This window comes from Pseudopipra pipra, chromosome 1 (assembly GCF_036250125.1).
Source record: "Pseudopipra pipra isolate bDixPip1 chromosome 1, bDixPip1.hap1, whole genome shotgun sequence".
Taxonomy (NCBI): Eukaryota; Metazoa; Chordata; class Aves; order Passeriformes; family Pipridae; genus Pseudopipra; species Pseudopipra pipra.
The window spans coordinates 57,185,340-57,200,258 of NC_087549.1; the positions used below are offsets into that span (position 1 = coordinate 57,185,340).

The 14,919-nt window shown below is 38.2% G+C and overlaps 1 protein-coding gene across 2 annotated transcripts in view; it reads left to right on the forward strand.

The window, feature by feature from the left end:
• Positions 1-14,919, forward strand: part of DOK6 (docking protein 6) — a 265,261-nt gene that overhangs the window by 176,065 nt on the left and 74,277 nt on the right. For both annotated transcript variants that reach the window (XM_064657745.1, XM_064657736.1), the window contains exon 6: positions 14,753-14,891. In XM_064657745.1, the coding sequence (XP_064513815.1) occupies positions 14,753-14,891 (139 nt within the window). The remainder of the gene's footprint in view (positions 1-14,752; positions 14,892-14,919) is intronic.

Genomic DNA, 14,919 nt, shown 5'->3' on the forward strand with positions numbered 1-14,919 from the left:
TTCAGAGCAGTTCCATGGCTGTCATAAATTTCTTATAAAAGTATTGCTAAGTCAGCGTAGAACAGTAGGAGCCTAAACTCTGGAATATTGAATTAGACAAGTAAGCTCCAATGGAAAAGAAGTTTGTTAGTGGTTTTTTCACAGCAAAGGACGATTTTTCATTCTGCTTTCAAACAATGCCCCAAGTTCCCTGGGCAGACAGCAGGCATGCTGTGCTTAAAAAATTTATGCATTACAGAAGATGGATTTCATAATTTTAGATTCTACTATCCTAAATTTGTTTTGCGGTCTTTGTTTTTCCCGTTTTGTGACAGACATATGAAGGTGCATATCTTGTCAATTAATAGCATCTTAATGCTACAGAGAGAACTGGCCTGAGGGAATATTTGCCTCGAGTACATAGTGGCACTTACACACAATGGCCACAGTTCTTGCCATTCTTGCTTAAATCTTTATAGTTTAAGCAAAAACCTCATTAAGGTGGTATAAAATGTGTCTTTAGCCAGTACAGGATCAGTAGTTTCATACAGGACTCATAGTAGATATTCAACAAAGAGAACCTAATCAGCATAACTGATTGCTATTAATCAGAGGGGAAAATATGCATTTATCAAAACATCGGAAAATGGCTGGCTAGTGCATCCCATGATGTTTTAGACAGAAGATATTATATGAGATACGAGATACTATAGGAAAATATGTAAGAAGCCCAAATGTGTAAATATAAACTGTAAATAATGCTTTCTGCTTCTTTTTCATCCTTCTGTACTCTTTTCCTGTCCTTTTTCAGCATGATCTGAGCTATGTGATTATTTGTGATGATTTTCTTTTGCAGGACTCTCTTCTTTTGTTTCTTTGTTTTTACACTTCTTTTATCCACTTACACCTTTTCCTACCCACTTACTAGTGTAATTGAATGGAGTGTCTTTTTTTATGTAACAAAATTTTCAAAATCTAATTTGAGGGTTCTTAAGACCTTATCAAGGTCTTAAGTTTTCTCACTGCTGGAAGCACTAGCACAAGAATATCCTATGCACAACCATACTTGGAGTTAGAGATGTCAGGTGAATGCACTGGGAGTTGTTTGATCCGTAACAGAATTACTGCTGTTTGTATTTGAGATAACAGGGAAAATCTTCTATTTCACTTCTGCCTGGCTTGTGTCAAAGAGGAAAAGTTAAAGCAAGTATGAAATAAGTCATGTTTCCTCTCTAAATTAAATACCACATGTAGAGACTTGGTGCAAGTTCAGTGAATTTTTTATACTTGTGGTGGAGGTTGTACATTTTCTGTAATTACTTTTTGATATTATTATTGCACATCCACTTTACTGCCAGAGGCATTATTTGACTGCTTGTGTCTGCACACATATCTGGCTAAAGTTCAGACCAGAAACATGGCCTTTAGCTAAGATGTTCAATTGTTACTGTAAGCAGGTGAGAGATATACAGCTTTGGGTTTTCTAAACAAATCCCTGCCTTGTCTCATCCCTAGTGCTATTGCCCATCCCTGGGGTTGCTGCTGCAGGATGCTTCCAAACTGGAGTTGACAAGCCACTAGATTTGAGATTACTGTTGATGAGTCCTTGGATATCATTAGTATATGTTAATTACTCATTAGTGCATGTAAATAGTGTCGTGAGTGTCTCTGGACAACACTGTGTGCCTATAATATTTGCATATGACTTTCTGAAAATTCCTCTGTGCTCATGCATTGGGTATGGCTGAGCTGGAGTCCATTTCCCCATAGTAGCCCTCACAGTGCTATGCTTTGCATTGTTAGCTAGAAGGGTGTTGATAACACACCAGTGTTTTGGCTACTGCTGAGCACAGCATCAGCACTGTAACATTCCTTCCTCAGTTGAGGGCAAGATCCTGGGAGGGGTCCCAAGTAGGCCAGCTGACCCAAACGGACCAAAGTGATATTCCATATCATATGACATCAGCTCAGATATAAAAGCTAAGGCAAGGAGCAGGAAGGCAGGCATTCACTGTCTCCAAAGGCTGCCTGCCGAGGAATCATCACGCGTGCTGAAGCCCTGCTTCTCAGGAGTGGCTGGCCATCGCTGCTCACGGGAAGAGAGAATAAACCATTGTCATGGTTTGAGAGCCTCAAAATCCAATTCCTTAGTCTAAGCCCCCTCTCACATCTCAACCCAATGTGAGATGGCTTTTCCATACAACCACACGAGACTCAAATTGGGGGAAAGGGAATATATTACAATGACTGTACAAATAAATACTAACATACATTATATACAATCTTAATTATCTCTACCATGACATAGTATTTACAATGGATCAAATCTCTTCTCCCCTCCAAATAAAAGTCCAGGAAGGAAGAAGGAAAGATCCCTTCTTCAGAGCAGCAATGTCTCTAAGGCAGCAGGTCTATCTGTTTCTCTTGCATGCAGCATCTGTATCTGGATCTCTGCCAGCACACACGAGGGGTATCTACCAAGCCCCTTGACCACTCATCTCCAAACGAGGGTCTTCAAGACACAAGGGGGTCTCCTTTCACCTCTCTTGGCTCTCCTTCGACTCCAAGCGAAAGTCTCACCCGTGGACTGCCAGCAGGGGCAAAACTCGCTTCACCACGGGCATATCACAAAGTGCAGGGGCATCTTCGTGAAAGTCCCTTCCTCAGGGGGTTCACCCCTGAGTCAGAACATCTTGGGCAGCTTTCAGTTGAAAGCCTTTGCCTCAAGAGTTCTACCAGAGTTCCTGTGCTCTGTCTCAGGCTGCTAGGATTGGCAGCAGCAGCGAGGGGGGCCAAGGTCACCCCCTCCGCATTCCATCTGACCATCCCAGTCCAGCTTCAGGACGCCTGAGCTTCTCAGCTCCTCTCTCTCTGGTGCTGCAGCACTCCAAGACTCCTCTCCTTAAATAGGAGTCCATCTCCCTCCTCCTAGGAGGGGTCTCAGAGGGGTTTTGGGTTTTATTTCAGTTCTTACCCCAACTTCCTCTCTCTCTGCTGCTGGCTCTCTCTCTCAGCTCTCTCAGACAACTTTGTGTCTTCTTTGCTCAGCTGCATGCTGTTTCTGCTGCTTATCTTCTGCTGGCTCTTAGCCACAATCTTTGGATACTGCCGCTGCTCTGTCTCTGCTCATTCACGGTGGAGAAAACTTTTTTTAGCTTTTAGCTGCAAGCACTTAGCCCAGCCTCACGCTGTTCCAAGTCCCCGCAGCCCCAAAGGGCTCCGAGCCCCTTTCCTCGTGGCCTCAGAACATGGCTACCACTTCTGCCACAAAAACTACAACTACAACTAAGCTTCTTTTCCATTTGCTTGTGATATGTTTATATTTTGCAGAAGCGCTCACTGGGTAAAACCTCAAAACTTCAAGGGTCACCACCCCCTGGGGTTTTACCATTTTATAACTTCAGGGGGGAAAACTGTTTCCCCCACCACAGCCATGTTATCTTTCACTTCACTTTTGCATGCACAAGTTTTTGCTTTGCTTTTGCTTTAATAAACTGCCTTATCCCAACCCATGGGTTGCTTCTGTCTTACTCTCTCCTCTGTCCAGCTTGGAAGGGCAGTGATAGAGTGGCTGGGTGGGCACCTGGCATCCAATCAAGGTCAACCCACCACAGCCCACAATGGTCAAAGCAGTATCTCTCATACCTTAAAGGTAGAGAGAGTGACATTGAAAGAAGACAGCAGTGCTTAAATCCCTATCACAATAAAATCACAGTGTACTGAAGGTTTCAGAGAATGGCTGACTAAAAATGCTTTAATGGCTGAAATCACTCTTGGTGGTCCATTTAAAAGGGGAAGGGGTGGGAGGAACACTTGAAATGCCTTATTTTGAAGTAGTCAAAAAACTCAACATAAAGTGCTCAGGGTGCTCCCTTCATTATTTCTTCACATTTCTTGTGTCCAACTTTTTGAATGAGAGAAAAATGAATGAGCATTCATTTTTCATAAACTGGAAAACTGATGTTGTAGCTATATATGTGACTACTTCACCTTTTTTTCCCGTTTCTGTGGCTCCAAACATGGCTCTATATTAGTTCCTTAATAATTTTTACTTATATTCCCTTTATATTATTCATCAATCAAAAATATTAATTGCATTAGTTCATTCCTGTTCAACCCTTCAGAAATTTTCCCTTCTCTCCTTAATTGCATATACTTTGATCAAAACACAGGAAATATCTGTTTTGTATGCTGGCTGTCAAAATAAAATGTACAAAATAAAACACAGTATCTTCCTGCCTCACAGTAGGTGCAATTTGTTTCCAATAGCATTCAATGCACAGACAAGAGCTTAATGAGGCATTATAGAACAAATGCACTTGTAAATGATTTAAAATGTTAAATGCTTAGTATCATATTTATAGACATGTGCAGATGCAAAACTGGTGTTTATTATAGAATTAGAACCACAGGATCACAGAATGGGTAAGGTTGGAAGGGAGCAAGTCTTTTTAACTTTTAGATTAGGCATGATCAGGTACTCCAAATATTGTTGGCAATTCTACAATACTGTCCAGGGTCATGGCTTCCAAGCCTACCAAGCTCCTCAAAGATGAAGTAAAATTAACATATATACCTATGCAATTTCAGTCCTTGGCTGTTACTATGCTAACATTTATTAGCTGGCAAATGTCTTCTTAAAAAAAAGTTACTTCCTGAGAGAGAACTGAGTTAAGTTCAGAACTGAGTCCCATTGTGTTCAGAATTTATGCAGACTCTAGTGTCATCTGACAGGATTTCCATCTCAAGTACCCAGGGCAAGGAGTAGTCCCAAACATAACAGTGACTGTAGGGCTCCAAAATAAAAAAGAAAAAACAAAGAAAATAAAGATCTTGGGTCACTAAGTTTTATTGCTTTTGTTATAGCAAGTAGTGATGTGCTGCCACAGGGCTCCTGTATTATTACACTATCATTTATTTTAACCAATATTATTTGGGTTTTATATCTAACATTTTTGCATTTGTCAAAGTCAAAGGTATTCATGTAGATTAATGGTATTTCCCCTATGTTCTGCTACTGAAGACACTGAAAGAAACTGAGAACTATTTTTACGGGATGTATTTGTCTTCATCGGGGAATAATAGCTCTTAACAGGATTGCAGGAGTCCTGTAGCAAATATCTGTATTTTAATATGATCCCAGATTCCAGGTCTTGGAACTTGTATCCCTCTCATTCAAAAGTGAGATGAAAAATAGTAGTCAAACCATGATGACTGAAAAGATTTAGTCAGAAAAATTTAGCTAACAGTAGTCTTTGCAATCTCTTTATTTTTATCAAACCAATGTTTTTCATTAGTGTGTTGTGCAGCCAACCATAATGTCTCCTTCTGTACTAAAATGATAATAGTAATATACGAGTTCTTGGTTTATCTTTCACAAACCTGGTAAGAATAGATACTCGTCCAAGAAGCTGTTAAATAGTATTTCATTATCATTATCAACAAGACCTGAGCTTAACAAACTAACGAACTAATTATCTAACAACATTTTCATGTTTGTTCTATTTCTTAAACTGTCAACATTGCAAATGTCTTGTGTATTTAAGAACATCAGCAATTTTTTTTTAATAAATGTGACTTTTTCTTTAAAGAAAATGTTGCATTGTCAGAACTCTCCATTGTCAAAAGGTTGTTTTGCTTATACAAATGCATTAATTACCTACATTAATTTCTTAAATAATATGAATGAATACTGACACAAGAGGGTGTGTATTGCTTGTAGGGTTGCTTGTGCAACTTAGAATATTTCTTACTTAAAGTTGATGAAGCACAAACAGCACAGTTCAATTGTCCCCATCAAAATGTCTAGGTCATGTTTTATGAAATTAGTCTCTGCAGGAAGAAACAAAAAATGGAGTTGTAGTAAAGTATTTGTGTTCAACTTCTCAGACTCCAGAATATTTCTTCTAGTGGTGAAAAACAATGTCTTGGGTATTGGGTGTATTGGTTTTGTGTGACAAGGCTTTTGTAGCAGGGGAACTACAGAGGTGGCTTCGCTGAGAAGCTGCCAGAAGCTTCCATGTCCAACAGAGCCAATGCCAGATAGTTCCAAGACAGACCTGCTGCTGGCCAAGGCCAAGCCCATCAGTGACACTGGTAGCCCCGCTGGGATAATGCATTTAAGAAGGACGGGGGGAGGACCTGCACAACAGCAACTGCAGCCAGAGAGAGGAGTCAGAATATGTGAAAAACAGCCCTGCAGACACCAAGGTCAGTGAAGAAAGCAGGGGAACATGGGTGCTTCAGGCACTAGAGCAAAGATTCCCCGTGAAGCTTGTGGTGAAGACCACTGTGAGGCAGCCTGGCTCCCAGTAATCCATGAGGTCCACAGTGGAGCAGATATCCACCTGCACCTTGTGGATTGGTGAATGACTGCAGCCTATGGGAAGGACTTACATAGGAGAAGTTTGTCTCTTGTGGGAGGGACCCCATGTTGGAGTGGGGGAAGAGTGTGAGGAGTCCTGCTCCTGAGAAGGAAGCAGCAACAGAAACAACATGTGACTCAGGAGCCCTTCCTTATGTTTTCTCTCCCCTGTCCAGCTGAGGATCAATACAGGAGCTTCAATGGGCACCTGATGTCCACCTGGGGTCAACCTATCACACTATATCTTAGTTTCTAGGATCTAGGACATATTAAACAGAGCCTTTGCACAGCATGTTTGCTATTACGCATGGATATATTTCATAATTGCTTGTCAATCTCTACATTCTACCTTTTATGCATTACTTCAATAAAGCCCACTTTTCTGCTTTTTATACTGTAACTAACATTGAGAATTATTTACTATCCTTAACTATTCAGCACTAGTTAATTTTATTCTGATACATCAAAGTAATTTAGTATAAACAAGAACATTTTAATGATAAGAGATGGGAAAGTTTAGTGGACGAAAACAAGTCCCAGACAGAATCCTCCTTCTTATCAAAACTGAACCTAAGGAAAAAAACTAAAATATGTCTTTTTCCACTGTATCTTATGACAGACAGGGATAAAGCCTGTGTAAATGAAATAAAGAATTACAGTGCTAGTGGACAATCATTCATACAGTCCAGAGAAATTCACAGCCTGCTTTCTGCACTTCCGTTAAGCAAAAAGTGGAAAGCATCTGACATGTAGGAATGGATTGGTGTCCCTGACATGCCCCACTTGTCTAAATGTGCTACCACAGAGGGCATTACAGAGACAGTGAGTGTAGAGACAGCACAGGCAATGAGAAAAAGAAGTATCCCAAGAGGCATAATTACCAGTAGTACTGTGCAGAAATCTCTCCTGTCTGACGAAACAAAAAAACCCCATGTTTTCATGAGAAAATTTTTGTTTCTGGTGTATTATACCACTTAAATGGTCTTTTTGTTTAGGCAGGAAAAGCAATAATCTTATAATGAAAAAATACTATTTGTACACAAATTCTCCCTATAAGAAGGAAAATATTTAGGGTATCACATCTCTTCTTAGAAAGACTAGCAGTGTATTCATCAGACTAGCACACAGGATTTTTGTTGCCATGACTGCATATAATATCTTAAAAAGATTTGCAACTTGGAATGCATTAAGATCCTCTAGGAAATATTAGAAGAAAGGACTGCTGGATTCTTTTGAGTGGTGGAGTTCCACCTATCTGGGAACAAATCGTCATCACTCATTTCCACTCCATCTGTGAACATTTTCCTTCTCAAAATTGCAAAATGTTTCCATTAATTGTCTTAGTAGGAAAGTTACATTTATAGCATGGAAATCCTTTAGTTCATTTTATTTGAAAACACTGAGGATGACTCCAGAAATACAAGATCTGACCTTGAACAAATCTTCATGGCTAAGCTCCATGATCAAGTTACTGAGCCATATCAGAGGTGCGGTAATACTTGAATTTCCTTGTACTAACTCGAGCCAAATTCAAGGAGATTCCACTATCTATATCTCATGAGCATGTTCAAGAGCAGTGGAAAGTTACTCACCTCAGTTTAAGTGCAATAACAAGACAATAAAATAAATGTTACAGAGGAATGTCTATAGTTGGCAATTAGTAGCTATCATGCATAATTGATTTTTCATGTTGTATATTCTTGCCAGTAAATAACCATCATTAAGGGGGCAGGCAGATGCCTCGTATATCAGAATATTTTAGTATTTGCTTCTCAGATCATAAAATGGCCAGGATATCCATTTGACACTCCAGATAAAACTCTAAATTGCTGACAGCAAGTTTAACTCATTATTCCCATAAGGAATGCATAACAGACCACACTCAGAGTCTCTCTCTATTTGTTCTGAATGTCACCCTTTGTATAATTTCTGTGCTTCACATTGTTGATTTTCATTTTCCTTTCACATATTTTTCACAGGACTTTTTCCTAGCTTTCACTGACCTTGTTCCAACTTCAGGTCTTTCTAAGCACGGCTGCTGTCAGTCGTATATGTGAATAAATTACACATCATACACATTTCCTGTTAATTGTCTTCTCTCTGCTTCACCCATAGACCTTTCCTAGATCCCGTACATATTATGTTTATGTAGTTATCTTTTTTCTTATTGATTCCCCTATAAACGTATCCCTTTTTAGCCTGCTCTGTAGTAAGTTAGGATGCTTATAACCATTTTCTTCTTTCTTCCTCTGTTTTTCTATCCTTTCCATATAGAATTTGACTTACAATTTCATAAAAACAGACATAGTTTATTTTTTAGTTTTCTTGATAAGTATTCCTAGGTATAAAGAGAGCTTTTTATCTAAAAATGCTCCTGCCACAAAGAGTTTATTTGCTTTCCTTAGTTTTTTTTGTTTTCTCGGAAAAGAACAACTTTGGCAAGTAAGCAAGCTAAAATTTGTTGAAGGCTGGAATGAGCAAAGAATTTGGACCCTCAGGGAAGCTTTGCATTCATTTTATAGTGAGGTCTGCTGTTTGGCTGGCCTGTCTTTAGTGTATGCTGTGTGTATCTTCCTTGCACACAAAGAACAAACAGGATTTCTGTCAAAATGGCTTAGCTCAAGTTAACAACAAACAAGGAAAGAATAAAAGTTAGATATCCACAAGAGAGATAGTGTTCCTGTGTCTCCACTGATAATCTAATTAAATTGGAGTCAAAAATTGCTATAGTTTTCACCACTTTTTAGAAAATCAAAGCTATAGCAACACAAGAAATAAGTGTCTCAGTTCAGAGTTAAATACTGCATACCAATTAGTTTTTTCATGACTGGCAGCCACAGCTTCAAGCCTTTAAAAGAAAGGCTGACTTTTATTTACTGCTCATCTTAAGAGTAACAGGTCTGGTCTCATATGTGGGATCTGACCATTTCTTCAGCACAGAGGAAATAAGCACTAGCTAATTATTTCTGAGGTGGATCAAGAACTGGCTAAGTGGCAGAGCTCAGAGGATTGTGACAGAGGAGTAGAATCCAGTTGGAGGCCTGTAGTCAGTGGCCAGTGGTATCCTGGGGTGCATCAGGAAAAGCACGGCCAGCAGGTCGAGGGAGGTGATCGTCCCCTTCTACTCAGCCGTTAGTGGCCACATCATATATCCAGTTCTGGTCTCCTCAGTACAAGAAAGACAAGGAGCAACTGGAAGGGGCCCAGTGGAGGGCCACAGGGATGATTAGGGATCTGGAACATCTCTCTTATGAGGAGAGACTGCTGGAGCTGGACCTATTTATTCAAGAGAAGAGAAGACTGAGAGGGGATCTCATCAATACATATAAATATCTCAAAGACAGGTGCCAAGTGATGGTGACAGACTTTTTTGGTGATGCCTGGCAATGGCTATAAACACAAGAACTTTCCCCTTAACATGAGGAGGAACTTCTTTAGGTTGAGGGTAGAGCACTGGAACAAGCTGCCCAGGGAGGTTGTGGAGTCTCACTCTCTGGAAACATTTAAAACCCGCTTGGACATATTCTTGTGTAACCTGCTTTAGTTGACCCTGCCTTGGCAGGGAGGTTGGACTAAATGATGTCCAGAGGTCCCTTCCAACCCTAACTATTCTGTGATTCTTTGATTCTGTGAACTTAATTTCCTTGAAGTGTCTGAGTAAACAGCTCCACTGTTTTAAGCAAATCACTTTTCCCACACAACGTGTGGAGTATGCAACAGCAATTGAATCCAGCTTCATACTGGTAACTTTTAGCACTCTGATTACTGGACAATACCTATTCATGATCTGTTCATTTAAAAATTGAAAGGCCATTTTTATTTCAAGAACTAGAAATGCTAAACTAAAATAGTGGTTATTTATTATGTATTAGTTATTAATAGCTAACATTTTTAGTATGTTTTTCCAGTTCCTATTTGAGTTCCTTTTTTAGTTACTTTTAAGTAATTTGATACATTTTTGAGTATAGAAATCAGACATTATTTCTTTAATCCTAAATTATTTGTTGGTAAACATTTGGTAAATTATTTGTTGGTAAAAGTTAGATGTAAATATATGAAGAGCTAAAATTTTTCTCCTTACAGTTGCAAGTTATCTTTTATTTTAAAACAAGGAAATAATTTTTCTGGGCATCTCAGTTTTCAGACAACCTTCATTATCATGAAAGTGCATTTTATCCTTAACCAAAATAGTGAAATGAAGCTGAGATGTCAAATTATTGTCCTCTCATGCAGTTTTCTGAATATTGCACTATGAAACTTTTAAGACACTTCAATCATGACATGATAGCATGAACTTCTATTCAGCAAAAAGTGCTATTTTTAAATGATGGTCAAGTCAAGTCAACAGTTTCCTTTTTGAAGGGAATTCTACAGGGTTAATATATAGCATTGATTCTGATCTAAAAGACTGAAGTTACACAGTGAGCAGAGGCAGTGGGAAACCATTATATGAATTTGGGAAATGTTGAAAAAATCTGACAATAGTGGTGGGAAAACATTTTTGACTTGAACAGAATTTTTTCCTTTAATAAAAGCAAGAGATTTCACTGTTGATCTCTGAATCCAGCTTGTCCTAGGCCACAAGCTTAGCTCTCACCTTATCACTATTCTTTCTCCTGGCTCTTGAGCCAGATCTACTAACAATGACGATTGTGAAAAGCTGTTGCAGCATTTTAAGAATTAAAAAATTTGCAATTATTTGCAACACTGTTTATCTACTGGTGTCATTGTCTATCCTGTTATATCATTCTCTAATAATACAGGCAAAAAAACCACATTTTCCTATTTCAGTCAAAGGACTTCATACATTTTAGTGCATTGAATCCTTAAATATCCTGAAGCATAGGTTAATGACATCTCTGTTTTAAAGTTGAAAAACACAGAAATAGATCAGCATTTTTCGAGCCCCTGCAGACTGTAAGTCTCTCATAAAAAAATTAAACTATACAAAATCATTGACTTTTTTGACAGTGAAGGTCATACTGAGTTGGTAGAGCTGCACTGCTTAATTGTGACAGTACAGGAAAATAAGAGGTCCACACCTTTGTCCTGCCTTTTCTCTAAAGTGATTCTAGGGCATGTAAAAGTTATGAAAATGCTATTAAATTGGCAACTGATTGACCATGTGTTCTTTGAACATAGAGAAATTTGAATTTTCCCACAATTATTTAATTTTTACTTGTAATAAAGCAACACATTAGCATGGCTAAACCTGAAATTGAAGCTTTATATGGACAGTTATCTGGCATCTAAGAGGGCTGTGGAGAAAATGGGGTTTTGGTTTACTGACTATGTTTTGACTAAAAAGAGAATAAGACAAGAAGTCTTGTTTCAGCTCATGGACTTGTCCATTCCTGTTAGCCAGATAATTGAAGGTCCTCTGCTTTTTTGGCAGTACCCTTAAGTTTAGGAGAGCACACTTACCCCTTTCCCTGTCCCCATCTCCATCATACTTAGGAGCGCTTCTATTTTAGTCTGTGTTTCCTTGTTCTAGAAAGACTGAGAGTAACCCTAATGATGCTACTGATCTTGATTTGTAACTGGAAAAGAATAGAACAGAAAAAAGACAAGACAACACTAACTGGACTAGAATAGACTAGACTAGAAGGTCTAAACTCAGATTTTCATCTGATCAAAGGAATAGTGTTACGAGGAGCTGAACAGGAAAACTTTACTCTGTCAAAGGGATTCATCTCCTTGGGAGACAGATTATTAATAATAAGTTTAGGCAGATGAAAGAAAGTTTTACGCTAATAATTTTTGCTGCTTTTGCCTGTCTCAAATGTGCCAGATAACAACTGCTTCATTTTGGGGGGCTTCAAGTCCTGTTAAACTTCAAAGCAAGTTAGGGGAATTCAGCACTTTAGGAAGTGATGCCCACAATTCTCCTCCACCTTCAATTTTGAGCAGCTGCGTGCACATCATCTGTTGTTAGCCAGGGAAGCCCACAGGGGAAGGCTACCATCAACAGCTTTCCAACACTGGCATGACATGTCCACCACAGCCACCTGTTGAGGTTGGGAAGCAGGGCCCTGCAGCACTGTCCTGAGTGGTGGGTCAGGTGCCAGGGCAGTGCCACAGCCCACACCATTGCCTTCACCAGGGCTCACATAGGCAGTGCAGACCCTACTCTGATCGGCAACAGTGGTGGTTGGGGTTTGCATGCTGAAAACATACAGCTAAGTCCTGAATTTTAATCATGCCCAGTTGTCCACTTCCTTGTTTTTATCCCTGTAGGATTTTGCATCCTCTGAAACCAACAAAACGATCATATTTTCCTTCAGTTTCTGAAACCCCATCATTTTTTCCAGACTTTCCATTTCATGCTGTTTGAATTTTATTAAGATCTTTTCACACAAAAGCAGAGTACCAGCTATATGATGCCCTGAGGGATATGAAAGGCTGTTGCCATAATGTCACAAAACTCTGGAGACAATTTATTTCTACCAGAAGCTCTTTGGAGGACTGTGGCTAAGGTTATAAAATTTCTTAAATGTTTACAGCAGGGATCTTGATCTCCATTGGAATTTAATGCAAAACCTTTTTTTGTTTTAATCTATTAATTGGCACATCATGTTAACACTGATTAAGTAGTACCTGTCTACAAAATGAATTATATTTTATTTACATCTTGCAATGAAGAAAACTGGGTTTTATTCCAGAATTATGGATAATGTCAATATGGATAATATTAATTATATATTTTTAAGACTATGACTTTCTTTTCAACACTCAGTTGATCATTTGTAAGTATTTCCACCAGGTATTTTCCAGAAGTACCTCTGTTTACTCTTTCTGCCTCCAATACTTTTTATTCTCCCCAAACACAGGCATGCATAAGTTCTTTGTAGGAGGCTCACAGCAGCATGTCTCCTCCAGTGAACAGGGAAGCATTTTGTAAGTGTTAATAAGATTTTATTTTCACTGGTCAACCTTGAAATCAAAAGCAACTGCTGAACCCCAGCAGTCCCTTAGCAGCTCAACAGTCCTGCTAAGATGACTTTTGAAATAAAATTGTTTAGGAAGCTGTATTCTAATTTGACAAAAAGATAAGTCTCATGAAAAAAATTATTCCATTTCCTAAAAACTGAAATATAATTGTGTGTGTGTGTATGCATGTAATATAGAAGGAGATGTATATATATATACACAAAAATTAATTAATTTAATGTGAAAATGTTTTGTAAAATTCAGTGTATGAATAATCATACAGAATCTGAGATACAAATTCTAAAGATATGTTAGACTATTTGGGACATATTTTAATAAACTATTTTGTAATTCTGTATGTTTCAGACTTCCTGGGACCATGCTGAAGGTGCTGAGATATTAACAAAATTCGATATTCTAAAAATAATATAAACATCCAAAACATTAAAGTAATCGAGTGTTTTAGGCAAATCTAAATCCTCCTATTGTTGAAGCATGGTATACATCGGTGACTTAAGTCAACAATTTTCTATCACAGATAACTGAAAATCTTTACTGGAAGTATCAGGCCAAATAAAAAGGATTTTTGAAGTTCCATTTCTAAAATTGCAAGAAGTCTATAAAAATACAGAAATCAGATACTGCTAATATGATGGAACTACTAATATAAATCCATCAAATTGCAGCACTCTTTAACACCATATACACCCTCCAACAATAATCTAACATTATTCTCTATTCCCATTTCCTGTATCACCCAGTACTACTCTTCTTCCTCAAAATAATACCCCACTGATACCACAGATAAGGATAACAGCAGTTGCTCTCTCAAAAAAAGAAAGTAAATTTTGTTTCTGGAGGATTTTTTTCGTTATTTATCTTCTTATATGACAGAAATACTGTTCCCATTCTCAAATATACTTTTGTAGAATGGCTTTTGTAATTATCAACATAGCTTTTGATGTTGCCTCACATAAATGCACTGAGATAGTTATAATTTAACCCTTTTAACGCTGTCTTTCCATACAGCTTCTTTGTAATAATTAACCATAATAGAATTTTTAATTGGTCAGCGTTCTTTTAAAATGTCGGATTTTCAAAGTCATGATGTTCTATGTTCTTCTTACATCAATTGATTAAAATAATTAAATTTATTTCCCACTCATCAGTGTAGACATTTGGAAAAATGTTGGTAATAACTGACTATTACCTCAAGTTTTTATTCCATGCTAAAACTTGCTTTTCACTATCCAGACGATGACTAAAACTGAATTTAAAGATTACATTCATGAAGTTCTGCCCATCTCTTGGAATTTTTCTGTCTCCAATTATAAGAATAACTGCAAATGTTTGGAAGTTCAGAGTTTAACTACAAAAGTTGACATTTTCCATTGTGAGATGTGTACTTTTTATAGTAGTTAGGAAAAATTACACAGTATTCATTTTTTTTCTTTCCATTTTGCCTAAATCTCCCTGCAGGATGTGTGACACAGGAGAAGGGCTGTTCACGTTTCAAACACGGGAAGGAGAAATGATATATCAGAAAGTCCATTCTGCAACACTGGCAATAGCAGAACAACATGAAAGATTAATGATGGAAATGGAGCAGAAGGCAAGGGTAAGGTCCTTTCACTAAAAAACTTTAA